Source organism: Mirounga leonina, unplaced genomic scaffold (genome assembly GCF_011800145.1).
Source record: "Mirounga leonina isolate KUSES-001 unplaced genomic scaffold, KU_Mleo_1.0 Mir_481, whole genome shotgun sequence".
NCBI lineage: Eukaryota > Metazoa > Chordata > Mammalia > Carnivora > Phocidae > Mirounga > Mirounga leonina.
The window spans coordinates 2,980,263-2,997,098 of NW_023270773.1; the positions used below are offsets into that span (position 1 = coordinate 2,980,263).

Genomic DNA, 16,836 nt, shown 5'->3' on the forward strand with positions numbered 1-16,836 from the left:
GGGGTATGGGGGAAATAGTTGATGGGGATTAAGAAGAGCACTTGTGAGGATTTAGGAAGCTGGAAATAAGTTTGGGGTAGAATTTGGGGTAGGTGTACAGAAAACAAAGCAAATTCTGGGGAAAACAGAAAGTGATTCAGGAAAAGAAATCTAAGTCTACAAAATGGCTTGGCAGAGAATGGATGGAAGGTAAGAAGGGTATGTGTGAACAGAGTGGGCAGAGGAGGCAAGGGACTAATGCTGTCTTCTTCCACAGTGGGAAGTTAATAGATGGTATGAAACTGAACAATCAGGAAGCAGCAACACAAAGGTAGATTCCCAAAGAACCAGCCAAGAGTAGAAGGTGGTTGCCTCTGGGGAGAAGGACAGCTAGTTTTTGGTAACAGACCATATAGACCATTTGACTCCCAACCACGCATGTAGAACTTTGATAAAAAGAAAATAAAGGTATATGGTACCAGGGGTACGTTACAGGGACATACCTTGAGATAGGGAGGTGGGCTCTGAGCTTCTATTTGAAGGCTAGACGGGGTCTAAAAGGCAAGGAGAGGGGGAGGGGAGGGCGATGGGGATGAAGGCCAGGCCAGAGGGAGCAGCTGCTGCAGTGGCCTGGGAGGAGGGAGAGGGTGCCATAGGGCAGTGAAGGATCCAGGTCAGAGGAGAGCCCAGCCGAGATGAGGCCGCAGAGGAGGTGGAAGGAACAGACTAAGCAGTACAGAGTTGAGTTTTGTAAAGATCTTTCCTAGAAGGCATGAAGAGCAGTTAGAAGGGGCCAAAGTGGAGAGTGCAGGGAGACCAGCTGGAAGCAAATACAGAAGCCAGGTGTAAGCTGGTGGCACCTCGGGCCAGGGCAGTGGTGAGAAGGTGGGTAGGAGCAACTGAATGGGTTCAGGACCCTTTGGGAAGAAGAACTGGCAGGACCAGACAACAGACTGGGGAGTGTGGAGGCCAGGATTCCTGGCTTTCTGGTGTCGTTGACAAAAGAATCTTTCTATAGATGAGAGAAGAAGAGATTTTTTAAAAAGTCAAGTAGTTCTCTTGGTGACATGGAGATAATACACTATTATCTGAAGGCAGCAGAGAAAGCGCCCCAGGAGAGACTTACTCCATGCTTCCTGGAAACAGATGATGTTCACTCTGCACACAGCGGCCACCTCTACGATGGATTCTATGCGTCTGTGAAGCGCAGTGACCTGGCAATTCAAAAAGCAAGGATTAGAACCTACTCTCTTCTGTTGGTTGAGACTATTTTCAGAACTCATCCCCAAGGACGAGGAACAACCCCCCACCTAGGCAGCGGCAAGAGGGTGAGGAAGGTGGGGAGGTTCTGATACATCCTACTCGAATAAAGTCCAAAATTTGCAGTAAAAGGTGGAGGTGCATGGGGTGCCCTGGGTGGAAGAGTCAGTTGAGCTTCTGACTCTTGGTTTTGGCTCTGGTCATGATTTCAGAGTTGTGGGATCCAGCCCCGCGTCAGGCTCTGCACTCAGTGGAGTCTGCCTGAGATTCTCTTCCTCTGCCCACTACCCCTCCCCCGCAAGCTCTAAATAAACAAATAAATAAAAGGTGGAGGTGCAGAGGCTCTAGGGTCCCACACACTCAATGCTGCCTTTCAGAGCCTCAGTTTCTTCACCTGGAGAATAGGGAGAACATCATCTGCCCCAAAGGGTTGCACAGAGGAGTGTATAAGCTTATCTGCTATTTACTGCAAGAGGGGACCACACCCAGTGCACACTTTGGCCATCCCCTGGGCTAACTGCTCCTTTTGCCTCAGGACAGAGTCCACTTTCTACCATCCTGTACTCAAGGCTTCCGGTATGACTTGTCCTGCCACTTCCATTTTCCTGTGTGTATCTTATCATTGAATGAATGGATCCCACTTTCCAGGTGTGTCCTCCTTCAGGAATATAACTTCCCCACTCCACCCAATCTTCCCTGGATGTGTTATTCATGTCATGCGTCACCCACAGAGGAGTGACTCTCCCAGCAAAAGGCTGAGCATCAAGAGGTGCCTCAGCATGCCCTGGTAGGTCCCTATGGTGGCGCTGTTCCCATTGTGCTGTTGTGTTCCCCACTGTCTGTCACTCCATTACCCCACGAGCTCCTTAGGGGCAGGAGGAAAGTTGTCTTCATCTTCTTGGTGTCCTCAGCACAATGCCTGGCCCCCAGGAATGTTTGGAACGTCTGTTCAGAGAAAGACCCGAAGAACCAGGCCGAAAACCCAGAGAGCAACAACTCTTCACGATGCTGTCTCTCCCCTTCAAGACTACACACCAAGGCTCCATGGGTATTTGCTAGGTGCTGACGGTGTGCCGAGTGTGCTCCTAGGTGCCGTGGGGGTGAGACAGTGTCCCTGCCCCCGACAATCTGGGACGGTTGAGGAAACATACTCACAGTCAATTAATCCAGAGACAAAAAGTGACCTGAGAACCAGAAATCTTTTAATCCAACAAAAGCAGAAGGACCAAAGAGAAAGATGATGCAGAACCTGACCTGGAATCCAACTGACCTTTTCTCGAGAATCCCTAGGAGTTCTGAGGCATGCTGTATCCCCAGGAAACCTCTGCAGAGAAAGCCTTAAAAGTTTGAGCAGCTGGAGGAATGCTGTGAAGAAGTGTAGACCACAAATCGCCTGTGTCTGTGACAACATATTTCTTTAGGGACATACAAGAATGCTGTCACATTTATACTAACCGTAAGGTCATGAGGAAATGCATATCATATTCCCGCCACCCTGAGGCACCATCAGCTGACAGACATCTGAGTTTGGTGAGTCCCCACCCACAGGATCACGGATGGACAGACAGGTCCTGACCGGCGTGTGCTAGCAGGTACCCTTCTGGCAAAAGACTGAGAGGCAGAGTTCCAGAGAGAGCTTGAGCCAGACAAAGGGCACCCTCCCCACTGAGAAATGGAACTTCAGATCAATCGCAGGAGAGGACGTGGAGGGGAAGGTGAGAAAAACTGAGGAGCAAAAAGGCAGAGAGAGGGCAGGAGCCAGACAAGAAAGAAGAGCCAGAGATGCGGGCTACAGGGAAGGGGGGTGGCCAGGGCAGAAGCATCTAGATGACCACTCGTGGTGCCTATGGATTTGCAGTGAGTGGCCACCTGGGGACTGTGGGCGTGTTCAAAACACAGAGCGGGCCAACTGCTCCGTTTATGTATTTACGGTCAAAAGAGGCTGCACCTGTTTTGCCACAGGGGCATCTGCAGGCAGGGGAGTTCTGTTCTGAACAAGCCCCACACGCACGGTCCGAGGTGGTCTCAGCTGCTCCTCTGCGGCCTCAAAGGCATACCCCTGCAGCTCAAAGTCCCCTTCGGAGGCAGCTTCAAAAGCCCTGCTGGGCAGATCAATCTTCCTAAGTGGGCAGGAAAGATGGGAAACGATTTGCATGAGGTCTGCTGAGTTGAAAATTCCCCTCCAACCGCCCTGTAGTCACCCATCAGGTAGAGAGGAGGCGGGGGCATCTGGCAAGGAGGCACACAGAGCAACCTAGTGCCAGGGCCCACTCGTGGGAAGCTGGAGCGGGGGCCGGGAGGAGCGGGGGGCCCTGCCTGGTGGAGAACGGACACTACACTGAGTATGGGCTTCACCAGGGAGGTGCCGGGGTCAGGCCTGGCAAAGCCGGGGAGCAGGGAGGGGGGCTGTAGGGTGACTGGTCAAGAGGTTGATGTTTTAGAGCTGCTGACCTCAGGGTGGAGATTAAAGTCTCAGCAGTCAGCACAGAAGAGAGGCAATGGATTTCCAAAAATGTTTGTGGGGCGCCTGGGTGGCTCAGTTGGTTAGGCGACTGCCTTTGGCTCAGGTCATGATCCTGGAGTCCCGGGATCGAGTCCCACATCGGGCTCCCTGCTCGGTGGGGAGTCTGTTTCTCCCTCTGACCCTCCCCCCCTCATGCTCTCTCTCTTATTCTCTCTCTCTCTCTCTCTCAAATAAATAAATAAAATCTTTAAAAAAAAATGTGGACTAGAATCAGAGGGCTCTGCTGAGCCTGCAGGGTGGGGCAGGCTGTGATTAAGACAAGAGCGACTGCTGAGGACAGGGCTTAGGAGATGGCTGGGTAGAGGGGCCGGGACTGATAGCATGAGGGGGGTCCTGTGACCATTCGCCACTAAGGGTTACAGGTCTCCGGTGAGCCCCACCCCCCTGTCGTTTTGCTGCTCCCGCCAGGGGCAGTCCTATGCCTGGTGCTGGGGGGACTGGTGGGACCCAGGTGTCCAGACCAAAGGTGCAGGCGCTCATCCTGGTTTGTGGTTTATTAACAAAGGCAAATGGAATATTTATAAACCTTCCACCCAAGTGACCACTGGCCAAACGGCAAACACCTCCTGATGCTTGTTGGATGCCGTGCACTGAGGTGAAACCAGCAGGTGCATGGGACATGGCCTCTGGCCAGGAAGGCCTTACCATCTAGGGGCGAGATGGTTATGAAATACTCAGAGAACACATCAAAAAATAATCTGACAGCCATTATCTAATAATAATATTTCTCTCCTACTTTAAATCACTTTCTTAAAGACGTTTCTTTCAAAATCACAGCCCTGTCAGCCCAAGCCCCCTGTCGCCGCCCCCTGCCAGGCGGTTTCCATGTGACGGCCCTGACAGCTCCAAGTTGGGTTCCACCCCTGACAATCAGCTTGCTTTTCAACTAGTCAGGGTTCCGTTCACTTTAGCAGGTTAGAAATAGCAGCATTGCCCACACCGCACCTCCCCTTGCCATGATTGCCTCAGACACAGTCCTCCTGCCCTCAAGTAGAGGGCTCCCCCCACTACAGCCCTCAGCCCCACGACAAGTCACCACGGAGGACAGGAGAAAAAGGAGAAGGGCTCTGTGCGTCTGTTTCCCCTCAGGCCCTCAGGCGGGGGAGCAGGACCGTTCTTTGGGAGACCTGTTGGCAGGCCTGTCCTCCATCTGGGTCTCATCCCAGGAAGAGAGCAGATCGAAGAGATCTTGTCTCACCTTTGCAAGCCCACCTGTAGCCGTCACCTGGATGACAGATGTCCCTCAGCCTCTGGCTGTCTTTCCTCATCCGATGCCCACAGCTGTTGGCTCTCCCCATCTTTCCATCACCATGAGCCCCGTTATTCTGTGATGTGCAGCCTCCCTGCCTTGTCACTATGTTGAGTGCTGCCTCCATCCCTCCCACACCCAGTTCCCTGCAGACACTCATTCTCCTAGGCTTGAGATGGCACAGGCCAGGCCACTATATCCTCACACAGAGAGAGCCACCCTCAGGTTGTCTAGTCACCCCTACCTTCTGGTTATCCAAGTGGTCCATCACCATGTCCTGCCCCACTTAGTCTGGGAGACCCCAACAGACCCTTGAGCCCCATTCCATAAACAAGTACTGTGCCCATGAAAGGCTTGGCATAGGGATGTGGTGGGATATAGACTGGCTATGGCCCAGCAGGGGAGTGAGGCAGAGACCAGTAGATGAACCACAACCTCAGAAGGGCTCCATGCTGCCGGAAACCCTCCCTTGGTCCCCATAGTCGGCCTTCTGCCCTTCCGCCCCTTATCCTGATATTAAGGCCCCACATGGCCTCACCTCTAATGTCAAGGAGGAGAGCCCATCATTTCCTGCTCTGGCTCCAACATACCCTCCTGGCCCCACCTCCCCCACCAGGGTCAAGGCAGACCTCGTCTGAGGGAGCCCAGCTCCTGCCTCCTCTGCAACCTCTAGCTTCTAGAACTTCATCTTTCTTCTCTAATAGCTCTTTACCATCAGCGTTTTAAATAATTAAACTAGAGCTTTGCTACAAAAGAAACACACGCTCGTTGGGAGAAAAAAATCAAACAGTGGAAAGGATATCAAATGAAAACTGAATTCCCCTCTCCATCACGCCCCTCAGCTCCAGTCCCGAATCTCAGAGACAACCCCTCTTAATAATGTTGTAGGTATTTTTCCAACATTTTCCTATAAGTGTGTAAACTACATTGGTGTCCTTCTGTATATTCTGCTCTCCACTTGCCTTTCTTACTTAACAATATGCATAGCTTGGACATTTCTCCCTGTCTCCTACAGACCTATCACATCCACCATTAAAGCTATTTGAGGGGCACCTGGGTGGCTCAGTGGTTAAGCTCCTGACTTTGGCTCCGGTCATGATCTCAGCATCCTGGGACTGAGCCCCACCCCAGGCTCTGCACTCAGTGGGGAGTCAACTTCTCCCTCTCCCTCTGCCCCTCCCCCTGCTCATGCTCTCTCTCAAAAAAAAAAAAAAAGCTATTTAAATCTTTCCCATTAAAAAAATAACAGAGAAAAAAAGGAAACACTCCACAGGTCCCTCTTGTTACCTCACTTGCTCTCCTCACCTCCCCTTCATAGGGAGCTTCCCCAAAGCCTTCACCTCTCACACTTTCCTCAGCCCCCTATTCCCTGGGGCCCACTCCCCCACTCTGAATTGCCACCAGCCTTCTGGTTGGCTTTAGCAATGGGAGAGACTCACACTCCTGTCTTCATCCTTCTAGACCTCCCTATACCATTTGACACTCTGTCCCTATCCTGCTTGCTGTCCTTGATACTTGCTCTAGGGCCCCTGATCCCTACTTCCTCACCTCTGGAGTACCATGCAAAGTCTCCACTTCCTCTGATTTTTTTTTTAACAGCAGGTTCTCCTGAATCCCTCCTTGGGCCTGTCCCACTCTGTACGCACTCTTCCGCCTGCAATGAGGACAGTCCCAAGCCCAGCCTCCCCCAGTGAGGACCACCTCTGCACAATTCCTGTAGTGGGTTGAACTGAGGCTCCCCAAAAGATACATCCACATCCTAATACCCAGAACCTGTGAATGAGACCTTATTTGGAAAAAGGACATTCGCAGATGTAATTAAAGATCTCAAGATAAGATCATCCTGGATTATCCAGGCAAGCCCTAAATCTAGTGACCAGTATTCTTATAAGAGATGCCCAGGGGAGAGTCAGGGGAAAAGAAGGCCATGTAAAGACAGAGGCAGAGATTGGGGTGATGCTGCCACAAGCTAAGGGATGCCAGAAGCCACCAGAAACTAGAGAAGGCAAGGAAGGATTCTCCCCCAGAACCTCTGGAGAAGTGTGGCCCTGCTGACACCCTGATTTTGTACATCTGGTCTTCAGGACTGTGAGAATAAATTTCTTTTGGTTTAAGCCACCAGTGTGTGGTAATTTGTTCCAGCAGCCCTAGGAAACTGGACAGTATCCCCAATTCAACTCATCAGACTTCCCCAAAGCTGCTCCTCATTAGATGAATGAACCAGCCACCCGATCTGCCTCCTCTGCTGTGTTGGCTATCCACACCGCTTGCTGACCTCCCAAGACCTCTGGAACCCTTCCTCTTCTTGGCTCCCAGGTACTCTGTTACTTTAGGCCTCCTCATCTTTCACCTGTTCTTTTCAAATTCTTTAAAGACTCCCACCACCATTAGGACAGGTCCCGCTCCCTTAGCATGGTGTACAGAATCCCTGGGCCTACCGTGCCTACTTTTGCCTCCTCCCCACAGCATTCTACACATGCAGTCCCTGAATGAGCATGCTCCCTGGTGTCTGGGCCATGACCCGGAGTACCTGAGCCCTTCCTGTCTCCAAACCAACTTCTCCATCTCCTTCACCTCCACCTCTGTTCATGTACACTCTCTCCAGCTCTCCTTGCATCCTTCTCTCACCGTGTATGGCAACCATCAAAAGGCGGAAAGCCCCTCCAAGGGGGGAACCATGTACTCCTAGTGCCCAGGACAAAAATAAACATGCACTAAATGTTTGTTGAATGAATAAATGCTTCTTGGTTTTGGCTGTCTTAAAATTGAGAGTCCATGCTCTTTGAGGATTTCATCTGCCTGGCCTAGGCAAAAGCCCATTTAGCTCATTTACTTGACATACACTTATTAAGCATCGTCTTTGTGCTTTGCTTGGCACAGCACTTAATCAGGAGAGAAGGTGGTCTTGTGTGGAATGCAGTCAGGAGTCCTGAGGGAGGGGCTGAGGACTCGGGCTCCACCAGGCCTTCACAGAGGTGGCCATGTCAGTCAGGCTATAAGGAGTGAGCAGGGGTTTAAGTGGGAGAAGGTTTTTAAATGACTGATGATTTTCTATCTTCAGTTCACAGTCATGTGCATAGCCAAATCCCATCCAATTGCAAGAACTGAGCAAGTACAAAGGATAATACCCTAGAGGTAAAGCCTGGAAGGCCTCAGTGCTGAGTGGAAGAGAACCTTTCATGAACAGTTACTATAAGCCAAGCCCTTCAATGAGGCCCAGTCATCACTGGCCAATGGGTGTTGGCTCTCATTTTACCACCCATTATAATTCCTCCCCACTCTGGAGAGATCCAAATGCTCACATAAGGTCCCTCTTGCAAGGTAGTCCTTATCCCAGTCTCTAGAATGTGCCTCAGCCAGTCACTTACATGAGAAACTTGTTTCTCTTTTCCTAAGACTCTTGTGCTTTACCTCTCTCTGACACCACAAACTCTCTCCATTTCTGTTCCCAGAAGAATATGCCCACCTCATCCTTAAAAACAAAACAAAACAAAACAAACCTATTCCCATCCTGAGACCCTTCCTTTAAGACACCTTCAACACCTTCAACTCTAAGACGCTTCCCTCTTGACAGGTATGGTGGTAAGTAGTAGGTCAGCATGATTTCACTGGAGGGACCTTGAAGGTCATCCAGTCCCAGGTATCCCTCTTTGGGTATGAAGAGCCCTTTTCAACAGAGTTCTGTACCACTCCTACCCCCAAAGGCAGTTGTTCTACCTTTACCATCCACTAGCCCTGTTCACTAGCGGATGGTGAAGTTCACTTTATGTCCTCTTAGATCTGAGATCTGGCCTCCCTGCAGTAACTCCACTGCAGCCAGTGGCTGGGAACCACTGACCCAATCAACACCCTTGAGTTTCAGGTTTATCAGTTTCCTGCCTCAAGGTCACTGCCACAAGGTCAGGAAGTGCACAGTCTGGCTTGGGGGGCGGGGAGCCCACCAGTGGGCAAGGAAGTGGAAGGAGATTAAGTCAGAAGCTGCATGGGTTCAGAGTTTGGATTTCATTCTAAGAGCCATGGGAATCCTTCAGAGTTTTTTATTTTTTTTAAAGATTCCATCCATTATTTGAGAGAGAGAGAGCATGCACACACAAGGTGGGGGGGCCCGAGGGAGGGGAAGAAGCAAGCTCCGCGCTGAGCAGGAAGCCCAACCAGGGGCTGGATCCCAGGACCCCGGGATCATGACCTGAGCCAAAGGCAGATGCTTAACCGACTGAGCCACCCAGGTGCCCCTCCTTCAAAGAGTTTTAGGCAAAGGAGCAACAAGATATGATTTACATCTTTGGGTTGCTTGGAGAAAAGTGGATTGAAGAGAACCAAGAGTGAAAATGTCTTCCAGCTTTGTATACCCAGTGTCCAGCAGTGCACTAACCTCAGAATGTCCTAGTGATGCACACGACTAGCTGCGAGTGGAAAAACATTTGCACTAAGTGTGGTAACTGACTCCTGGGCCTTGCCAATGGGCAAGGTTCCTACTCTAACCAGATTCAGCCAGCCTCTACCTCGAGGATCTGCCAGAGGCCCAGTCAGTGCAGGAAGTAAGGGCTGGGCCTGGACAGTCAGGTGACTTGCTAGGGGCTCTGGCTGGAAGCACTGACCCAGACAGACCCCAGAGCATAGGCCTGCCTCTGGGGAGGAAGCTGGTCACTGGAAGTAGGTAAAGAAAGCTGGGTGGCCACAGGGTAAGCGACAGAGAGCAAAACTGGCCTTTCCCTTCCAGGGTCTTTTCCCCTTCCGAGTTCTGGGCAACAAGGGGAGAACTGGCTTGTAAAGGTCACTCGGGGGCTGGGGAACCCCTGAGGCCCAGAGCCATCACATCTAGATCTCCTAAGGCCTCTGCTCACCAACTCCGATCTTCATGGCCCCCTCAGAACCCTTCAGATCCTGAAGCACTCTCCCTGGTTCCCCAGACCCACACTCGCTGGCCCCAAGGTCTCCCCACCCGAGCCTCTGGGCCCCAGACCTGGTTTCCTTGCCATAGAGAATGCGTTTCACCTCCCTCAAGTCTGCGGGTGGCAGGTGCTTCTCCAAACATTGCTCCAGGGACTCCCATTCAGGCCCCGCCATGGCTGGAGTCTGCAAGCGCGGATGGGGCGCTGATGTCCAGACTAATACTGCCTACCCTTTGCCCCCAGAAAGAGGAGAAGGAGGAGCCAACAACCAGGTCCGCGCACGCGCTCTCCTCTCTACCCGCGCACCTCCGGCCCCCGGAGGGCTCACGTGAGGCACGCCCCCTCCTCGCGCCCTCCAGGGCTTCGCGGGGGGGACCGCCCCTTGCCCTTCGCGCCTCCTTCCGCACGCGCCAGGACACGCCCCTTCCACGGGCGGGACTGCCCCGAGCCCTCGCGCCTCGGCTGCACGCCCGGGGCGGCTGCTGCTCCATACTGCGGCCTTTGGAGGCTCTCGCGCCGGTCCCCAGAAGCGTTCTGTCACCCTCTCACTCTCCCTCGCCCTCCGGTTCCTGGCCGGAGGTGTCGGGCGGGACCGAGAACCCGGAGAGGCGGTGAGGGAGCCCTGGGCGCGGCCTCCGGGGGCCAGCGGCGCGGTCTGAGGTAAATGCCTGGCCCGCTCGGTCGCACCGTCGTGGGGCCGGTTCCCGCCGCAGCCAGTGGGCAGGGCTTCTCCCCGCCCCGACCTCGGTCTCCGGCCGGCGGAACCGGGGCTGCCGGCCGGGCCGGCGCGCCGCACGGGACTGCGGAGGAAGGTACGGGACGAGTTTCAGTGTCCCAAGGGCAGTAACTGCACCACCGTTTTCCAGTGCCCCTATTTGTGAGAACTTACGGCTTCCCCCGCCCCGGCCCACCCCGCCCCCATCCCCGGCGGGGCCAGGCTGGGAGGCTCTGGCCGCACGCGCCCACTCCGGGCTTCGGGGTTGGAGCCTGGCCAGCGCTTCATCTGAGCGGAGGGCCAAGTGATCCCATGCGCTTTCGTGGAGTGAATACCGCAAAATGCTGGGTCCCCGGGCAGGGAGCTCACCCTCCGGGCCCTTGGGCCCCCTCTCAGCTCTGCCGTCTGCAGTGGATGTGCCCGCATGGGCACTTTGCTGGGAGGGGGGCGCTTTAGACTCAATGAGATGATAGGGGTGAGGCCCCTCTCGCAGTTCCCGCCGAACCAGAGAGTGCTACCCCCTCAGGAGCCAAAAGATCTACTTTTCAGCCCAACTGAGAATTAGAACAGAGAAGCTTAACTCTGAGAAGAAACCAGTCGGCCCAAATCTTGGTTAAGCAGCTTGCAAACCTTGTGACTCCAGGAAAGTTATTCAGACACTCTGACTTGTTGCTTTATCTGTAAAATAGGAATACAACTACCTTGCAGGTTTGTTTAAAAGTAAGATAAGATAGGGTTGCCCCCGTGGCTTAGTTGGTTGTGCATCCGACTTTTAGCTCAGTTCAGGTCGTGATCTTAGGGCCGTCAGTTCAAGCCCCGCGTTGGGCTCCCCGCTGAGCGTGGAGCCTACTTAAAAAAATAAAAAAGTAAGATAAGATAAGCACAAAAGGATCTAAAAGCAGGTGCTGTAGACCAAATGCTTTAGATATTTTATATAAGTCAATAACTCACAAGTTTTGGCCATTGTTTTGATAAATGTTAACCGACTGCTTCTAGTATCTGGTGGAGCTCCCTTTTCAAGAATGCAAACTTTGGCTGAGGCTTTTTGTATGTTAAGGCTCTGAGATAAGGACAATACGCAGAGAACAAGACCTAGTACTTTTTCTTCATGGTTTAAGGTAGGGACAAACTTGTAAATACTTATAGATACAGCAGATTTAAATAATCTGATGTGGAAAAGGTATACATTATGCTATGGAATTCAGAGGAAGGGGTGATTTCTGGCCTAGAAAAGGAAATTGTTGAAGGCCCAAGGAAGAGTTCTCATTGCTAACTCTAAGTGCCTCAAAGGAAACTTGACCCCCCAACCCCAGGCCTGTTCTTATCTTTTGTATGGTATTTCCTATTTTAGTTAATGGCCTCACTGCCCACTCATTTTGCCAAGCCTTTGAGAGTCATCCCCAACTCCACGTTCTTTCTTTCCCTCCAAGGAATCATCAAATTCTGCTGAATTTATCTCCCAAATTTTGTTAAAATCCTTCCCCCTCCCACCTCATGCCTATAATCATATCATCTTTCGCTTGAATTGTTGTTAGTCTTCTAACTTATCCCTATACCTCTGATGTCTATCCTTAGTTATCTTTCTAAAACTGATATCTTACCATCCTTTGTACCCTCTCATTCAGTGTCTCCCTACCTGGAATGACCTTTTATCTTCTGTTTTGTGAGCTCCTACTCATCCTGCAAGATGCATCTCAAATATCGCCTCCTCTGTATTGTCTTCTCCAACTGGTCCAGGAAAAGTATAGATTTCACTAACCCTTTATGGATACCTCTGTTAGAGCATTTATCAAAAACTATTGTGTAATTATTTCTGAGCCCTGGGCAGGAACTGGGTCTGATCTACTTTTGTATCTACAGGGCTCTGGCACTCAATAAATGACTGTTGAAGGAATTAATTCTGATGGGATCAAGAACAGATTCATTAAGGTGGTGACATTTGAGCTGGATCTTGAAGCAGAAGTAGAAACTATTATTACTAGTTAAATTGCTTAATCCATCTTTCCCTATTGTTCCGTGACAGGTCATTCACACTAGGTCATTATAAACCAGGGTTTCACAAATATGAAGTGCTAACTTGAGACGGATTTAAAAAAAAAAGTTGTATTTAAATTTTTATATTTGCCTAAGATTTATTTTTCACTCTAAATGGTAAGACACATCACTAGATCCTTCTATGGTAATCATTAAAAAAGACTTTAAGCTCTGCCCTAGTTTCTTTTTGAAATACCCAGCCAAGCCCCAAAGGTTTCAATTGCATGCAAGCGTACTAGAATGAGGGACTCCTTGTTTTGAACACCAACTCGTTTTGTGGCAACATGGTGTGGTTTATGGATATATAATCATTTGAGTGTATACAAACATGAACAGGAAGAATAGAGTATACCCCAACCTCAATATGGTGGTTATTTCTGGAGAAGGTGGTAGGGGAATGGAATAGAGGAATGGGCATCATCGGCTGATACATAATATTTTAATTCTTTTTAAAAAAAGATTCAAAGGGCGCCTGGGTGGCTCAGTTGGTTGAGCGACTGCTTTCGGCTCAGGTCATGATCCTGGAGTCCCTGGATCGAGTCCTGCATCGGGCTCCCTGCTCGGCAGGGAGCCTGCTTCTCCCTCTGACCCTCCCCCCTCTCGTGTGCTCTATCTCTCTCATTCTCTCTGTCTCAAAAAAAAAAAAAAAAATCTTTAAAAAAAAAAAAGATTCAAAGCATTAAAGTGCCATTTCCTGTCAAAAAAGATTCAAAGCATATGATGTTAACATTTTAAAAATCCGGGTATTTGTTATTATGCTTTTCTTTATATTTGAAATATTTTATTAAAAATTATTTTATAGAAGAGAGAGCCTTAGGCCAGGAACAGGAAATCTACAGTGTAGTCTGGGTTCAATCTTTATCTCAGTTTTCCTGTTGTAAAATTTTTTTTTTTTTAAGATTTTTTTATTTATTTGCGAGAGAGAGAATGAGAGACAGCACGAGAGGGAGGAGGGTCAGAGGGAGAAGCAGACTCCCCGCTGAGCAGGGAGCCTGATGCGGGATTCGATCCCGGGACTCGATCCCGGGACTCCGGGATCATGACCTGAGCCGAAGGCAGTTGCTTAACCAACTGAGCCACCCAGGCGCCCCTCAGTTTTCCTGTTGTAAGAAAGGTTGGTGAGGGCAAGAGGCTGGGAAGACAGTTTATAGAGATGAACTAAGCCTTTCCTAATTCTTTTTTTTTTTTTTTTTAAGATTTTATTTATTTATTTGAGAGAGAGAGAATGAGAGAGAGCACATGAGGCGGGGGAGGGTCAGAGGGAGAAGCAGACTCCCTGCCGAGCAGGGAGCCCCGATGCGGGACTCGATCCAGGGACTCCAGGATCATGACCTGAGCCGAAGGCAGTCGCTTAACCAACTGAGCCACCCAGGCGCCCCGCCTTTCCTAATTCTAACAAAATATGATTCTAATAATCTAGTCATATATAAATTTCTCTGTTAACATGCTTATTTGTGACAAAAGAGTTTCATTATAGAAGGTGATTTATTAGAAAGAGCTCATTTGTTAGAAATGTACTAGTGTCTGTTTTTAGGTATTACTTTTAAATTCACAGTGTGCGTTAATCTTGATTCTTAAGGAAAGTGTTTAAAGTACTATGGCCTTGAAGAACTAAAATTTTATAATCATTGCTGAGCAGTCTTGCAAAGGCTATGACGCGGAGATCCCACCTGTTCTCTTTTCTCCTTCGAGCAAGAGGGCTGCTTATACTGTCATTTAGCACTTTACAACACACACAAGCTTTTGCCTCTTTTTGTCCCGTTTCATCCTCCCAGTACTACTGTGAACTATGGGGCAGGGGTTTTTGGTATTTGTCAGATTTCCAAGTTAAACATGACACTTACTGGAAATGAAAATACAGGAGCCAATATTTCACTGATAGTCATGGGGGAAAGATCTGAGTTGACCTGATTTCTAAGCAACTTTCTAAAGACCCAATTCCTATCTTAATTTGTCCCTACATGATGTTCCTTAGTTCAGAAGTCACAGTTCTTCTTTATTTGCTAGGGTTCATTTTATAATAATTATTATTATTATCCTTATGTAGACTTCAGTGTCCCACATGAAGGAGTTTTGGAATAGCATACCCAAGCTGACTGAAAATGGATTTTGTAGCAGAGAAGAGCCAACCCAGCTAAAATGGTGACTTTGTCTGTCAATGGTGAAGTTTCTTTGCTTTTTAGTGACCTGAATGTTTTGTCTTGTGTTTTGCTTTATCCCTTGTTTTGCTTGCTTCTCCTCTCATGACTAGGCATGTTCTTCCCTTCAAGGCCTTCTTTACTCATTAAACTTGCATAATACACGTTAATATTGGTTGACCAAAACTGAAATGCATTGATCAACTCCAATCTAGTAAGGTCCTCTTCAAATCCTGCCAAAAGGAACCTCTGATAGTGTGTCAGGCATACACACTCTTAGAGGCCCTAAGAGAGATATTTAGATCAGGAAACCCCACCCTTCAGATAACATCATTCAACAGCCTTAGTTTTTTTTCTGGAATATGACCTATCTGATGCATTCCTATTGCTACTTACACATTCCTTGTACAGGCTCTCATCATTTCTTAAATTACTTCAACCAACTCATAATCAGTCTTTCTGGCTCCCAACTTCAAATTCCCCCTTGGTCTTGGTTCCCAAGGTGATCTGTTCTTCAATGGCACTCCATTAGTTTAGTCCGAAGTCTAAGAGTGCATGGAATAAGGCCCTCTAACTGGACCTCATTTCATATTACCACTCTTCCCTGCCCTATACTTTGGGCTCCAGTATTGTCCAACTGCTGCCAGTTGGACAAACATTCCATACCATTTCACACCACTGTCTTTGCTCAGCTCCTTCTTCACTTAGATCTTACCCAAGCCTTAAATTCAAGTATCTCTTCAATAAAGCCTTTCCTGGCTCCTTCAGGCTTACCTAAATTCCCACTTCTGTGTTGCCATAATATTCAATCTGTGAAGTTTCTTGAGGATAGAGGTATGACATATCTTTGAATCTACAGAGCTTTGCATATAACTGGAGCTCAATAAATGATTGTTGAACCAAATTGAACACCATATCAGTTATAAATGTTTATAGTCACTTGATGAGTCCTTTTTATGTACATTGACTCAGTAGCTACTTATTTAGCCTGCTTTTTAAAAAGACCACAACTGGCTGGGGCAGATTCATGTTCCTCTCCTTTCAGTAACACTCTCAGATGTCTTTGCTGCACGCTGATCATAGGATACAAGTAGTCCAAATCCTTGAGTGGCTCTCAACAACAATAGATATTGGGGGAGGGAGTCCATCCTGGGGGACTACTTCATATAGCACAGCTCTGTTTACTGGGAAGTTGCGGTTTAATAGGTCATGGTTCATCTCTCTCTAATTAGCCTCCTGGTTTATATTTCCTTGGATTGAGAGTTTGGTGGCATCCTTGGCCATAACATTCTTGAGTTATAGATAATACATTTCAGACCCCGTTTTCAGAAAGTCCTAGGTATAGGTAACAGCTGCCTACTTGTATTTTGAGAAACAGTACAGTGTAACAGAAAGAACATTGAATCAGGTATATAAACAGGTTCTAATCCTGGTTTTGCTATTAGGTAATTGCAGCTTTAGGTAAATTACTTGATACCACTTCCTAATCTCTTAAATTTTTTTTAGAGATTTATTTATTTGGCAGAGAGAGAGATAACGAGAGCAGGAACACAAGCAGGGGGAGTGGGAGAGGGAGAAGCAGGCTTCTCGCCGAGCAGAGAGCTCAATGCGGGGCTCAATCCCAGGACCCTGGGATCATGACCTGAGCCGAAGGCAGACGCTTAACGACTGAGCCACCCAGGTGCCCCCTAATCTCTTAATTTAAAGGTATTGAGCTAATTCTCATAAATTCTATGGTTTTATTATTGCTAGAGTTTGACATCTCTCAAGTGTTGTAACAACTGATTTCATTGAGACCCTCCCCCTTTTTTTATGTGGATGGCAAGGGCAAGTGGAGCACATGTGCCTGACATCTGCAGGAGAGCTTCTTGGACATTAGTGCCTTAAGACCAGGACTGGCCCACACTTACTTTGGATTGCCACGGTACAGCGGGAGCTGCACTGGGCTAGAAATCCAAGAACTAGGGGTTCACCCCTGGTCCTATACTTTTTGGTTATGTAACTATAGACAAGTCATGACCTTTCTGAACCTCAGTTTCTTTATC

The 16,836-nt window shown here is 49.0% G+C and overlaps 1 protein-coding gene across 1 annotated transcript in view; it reads right to left on the reverse strand.

The window, feature by feature from the left end:
* UPB1 (beta-ureidopropionase 1) overlaps window positions 1-10,123 on the reverse strand; it is a 30,375-nt gene extending 20,252 nt beyond the window's left edge. The window contains exons 1-3 of the mRNA XM_034989249.1: window positions 9,976-10,123; window positions 3,188-3,359; window positions 1,106-1,193 (exon numbers count right to left, since the gene is read on the reverse strand). Coding sequence (XP_034845140.1) covers window positions 1,106-1,193; window positions 3,188-3,359; window positions 9,976-10,079 — 364 coding nt within the window. The 5' untranslated portion in view covers window positions 10,080-10,123. The remainder of the gene's footprint in view (window positions 1-1,105; window positions 1,194-3,187; window positions 3,360-9,975) is intronic.
* Between the last annotated feature and the right edge of the window lie 6,713 nt (window positions 10,124-16,836).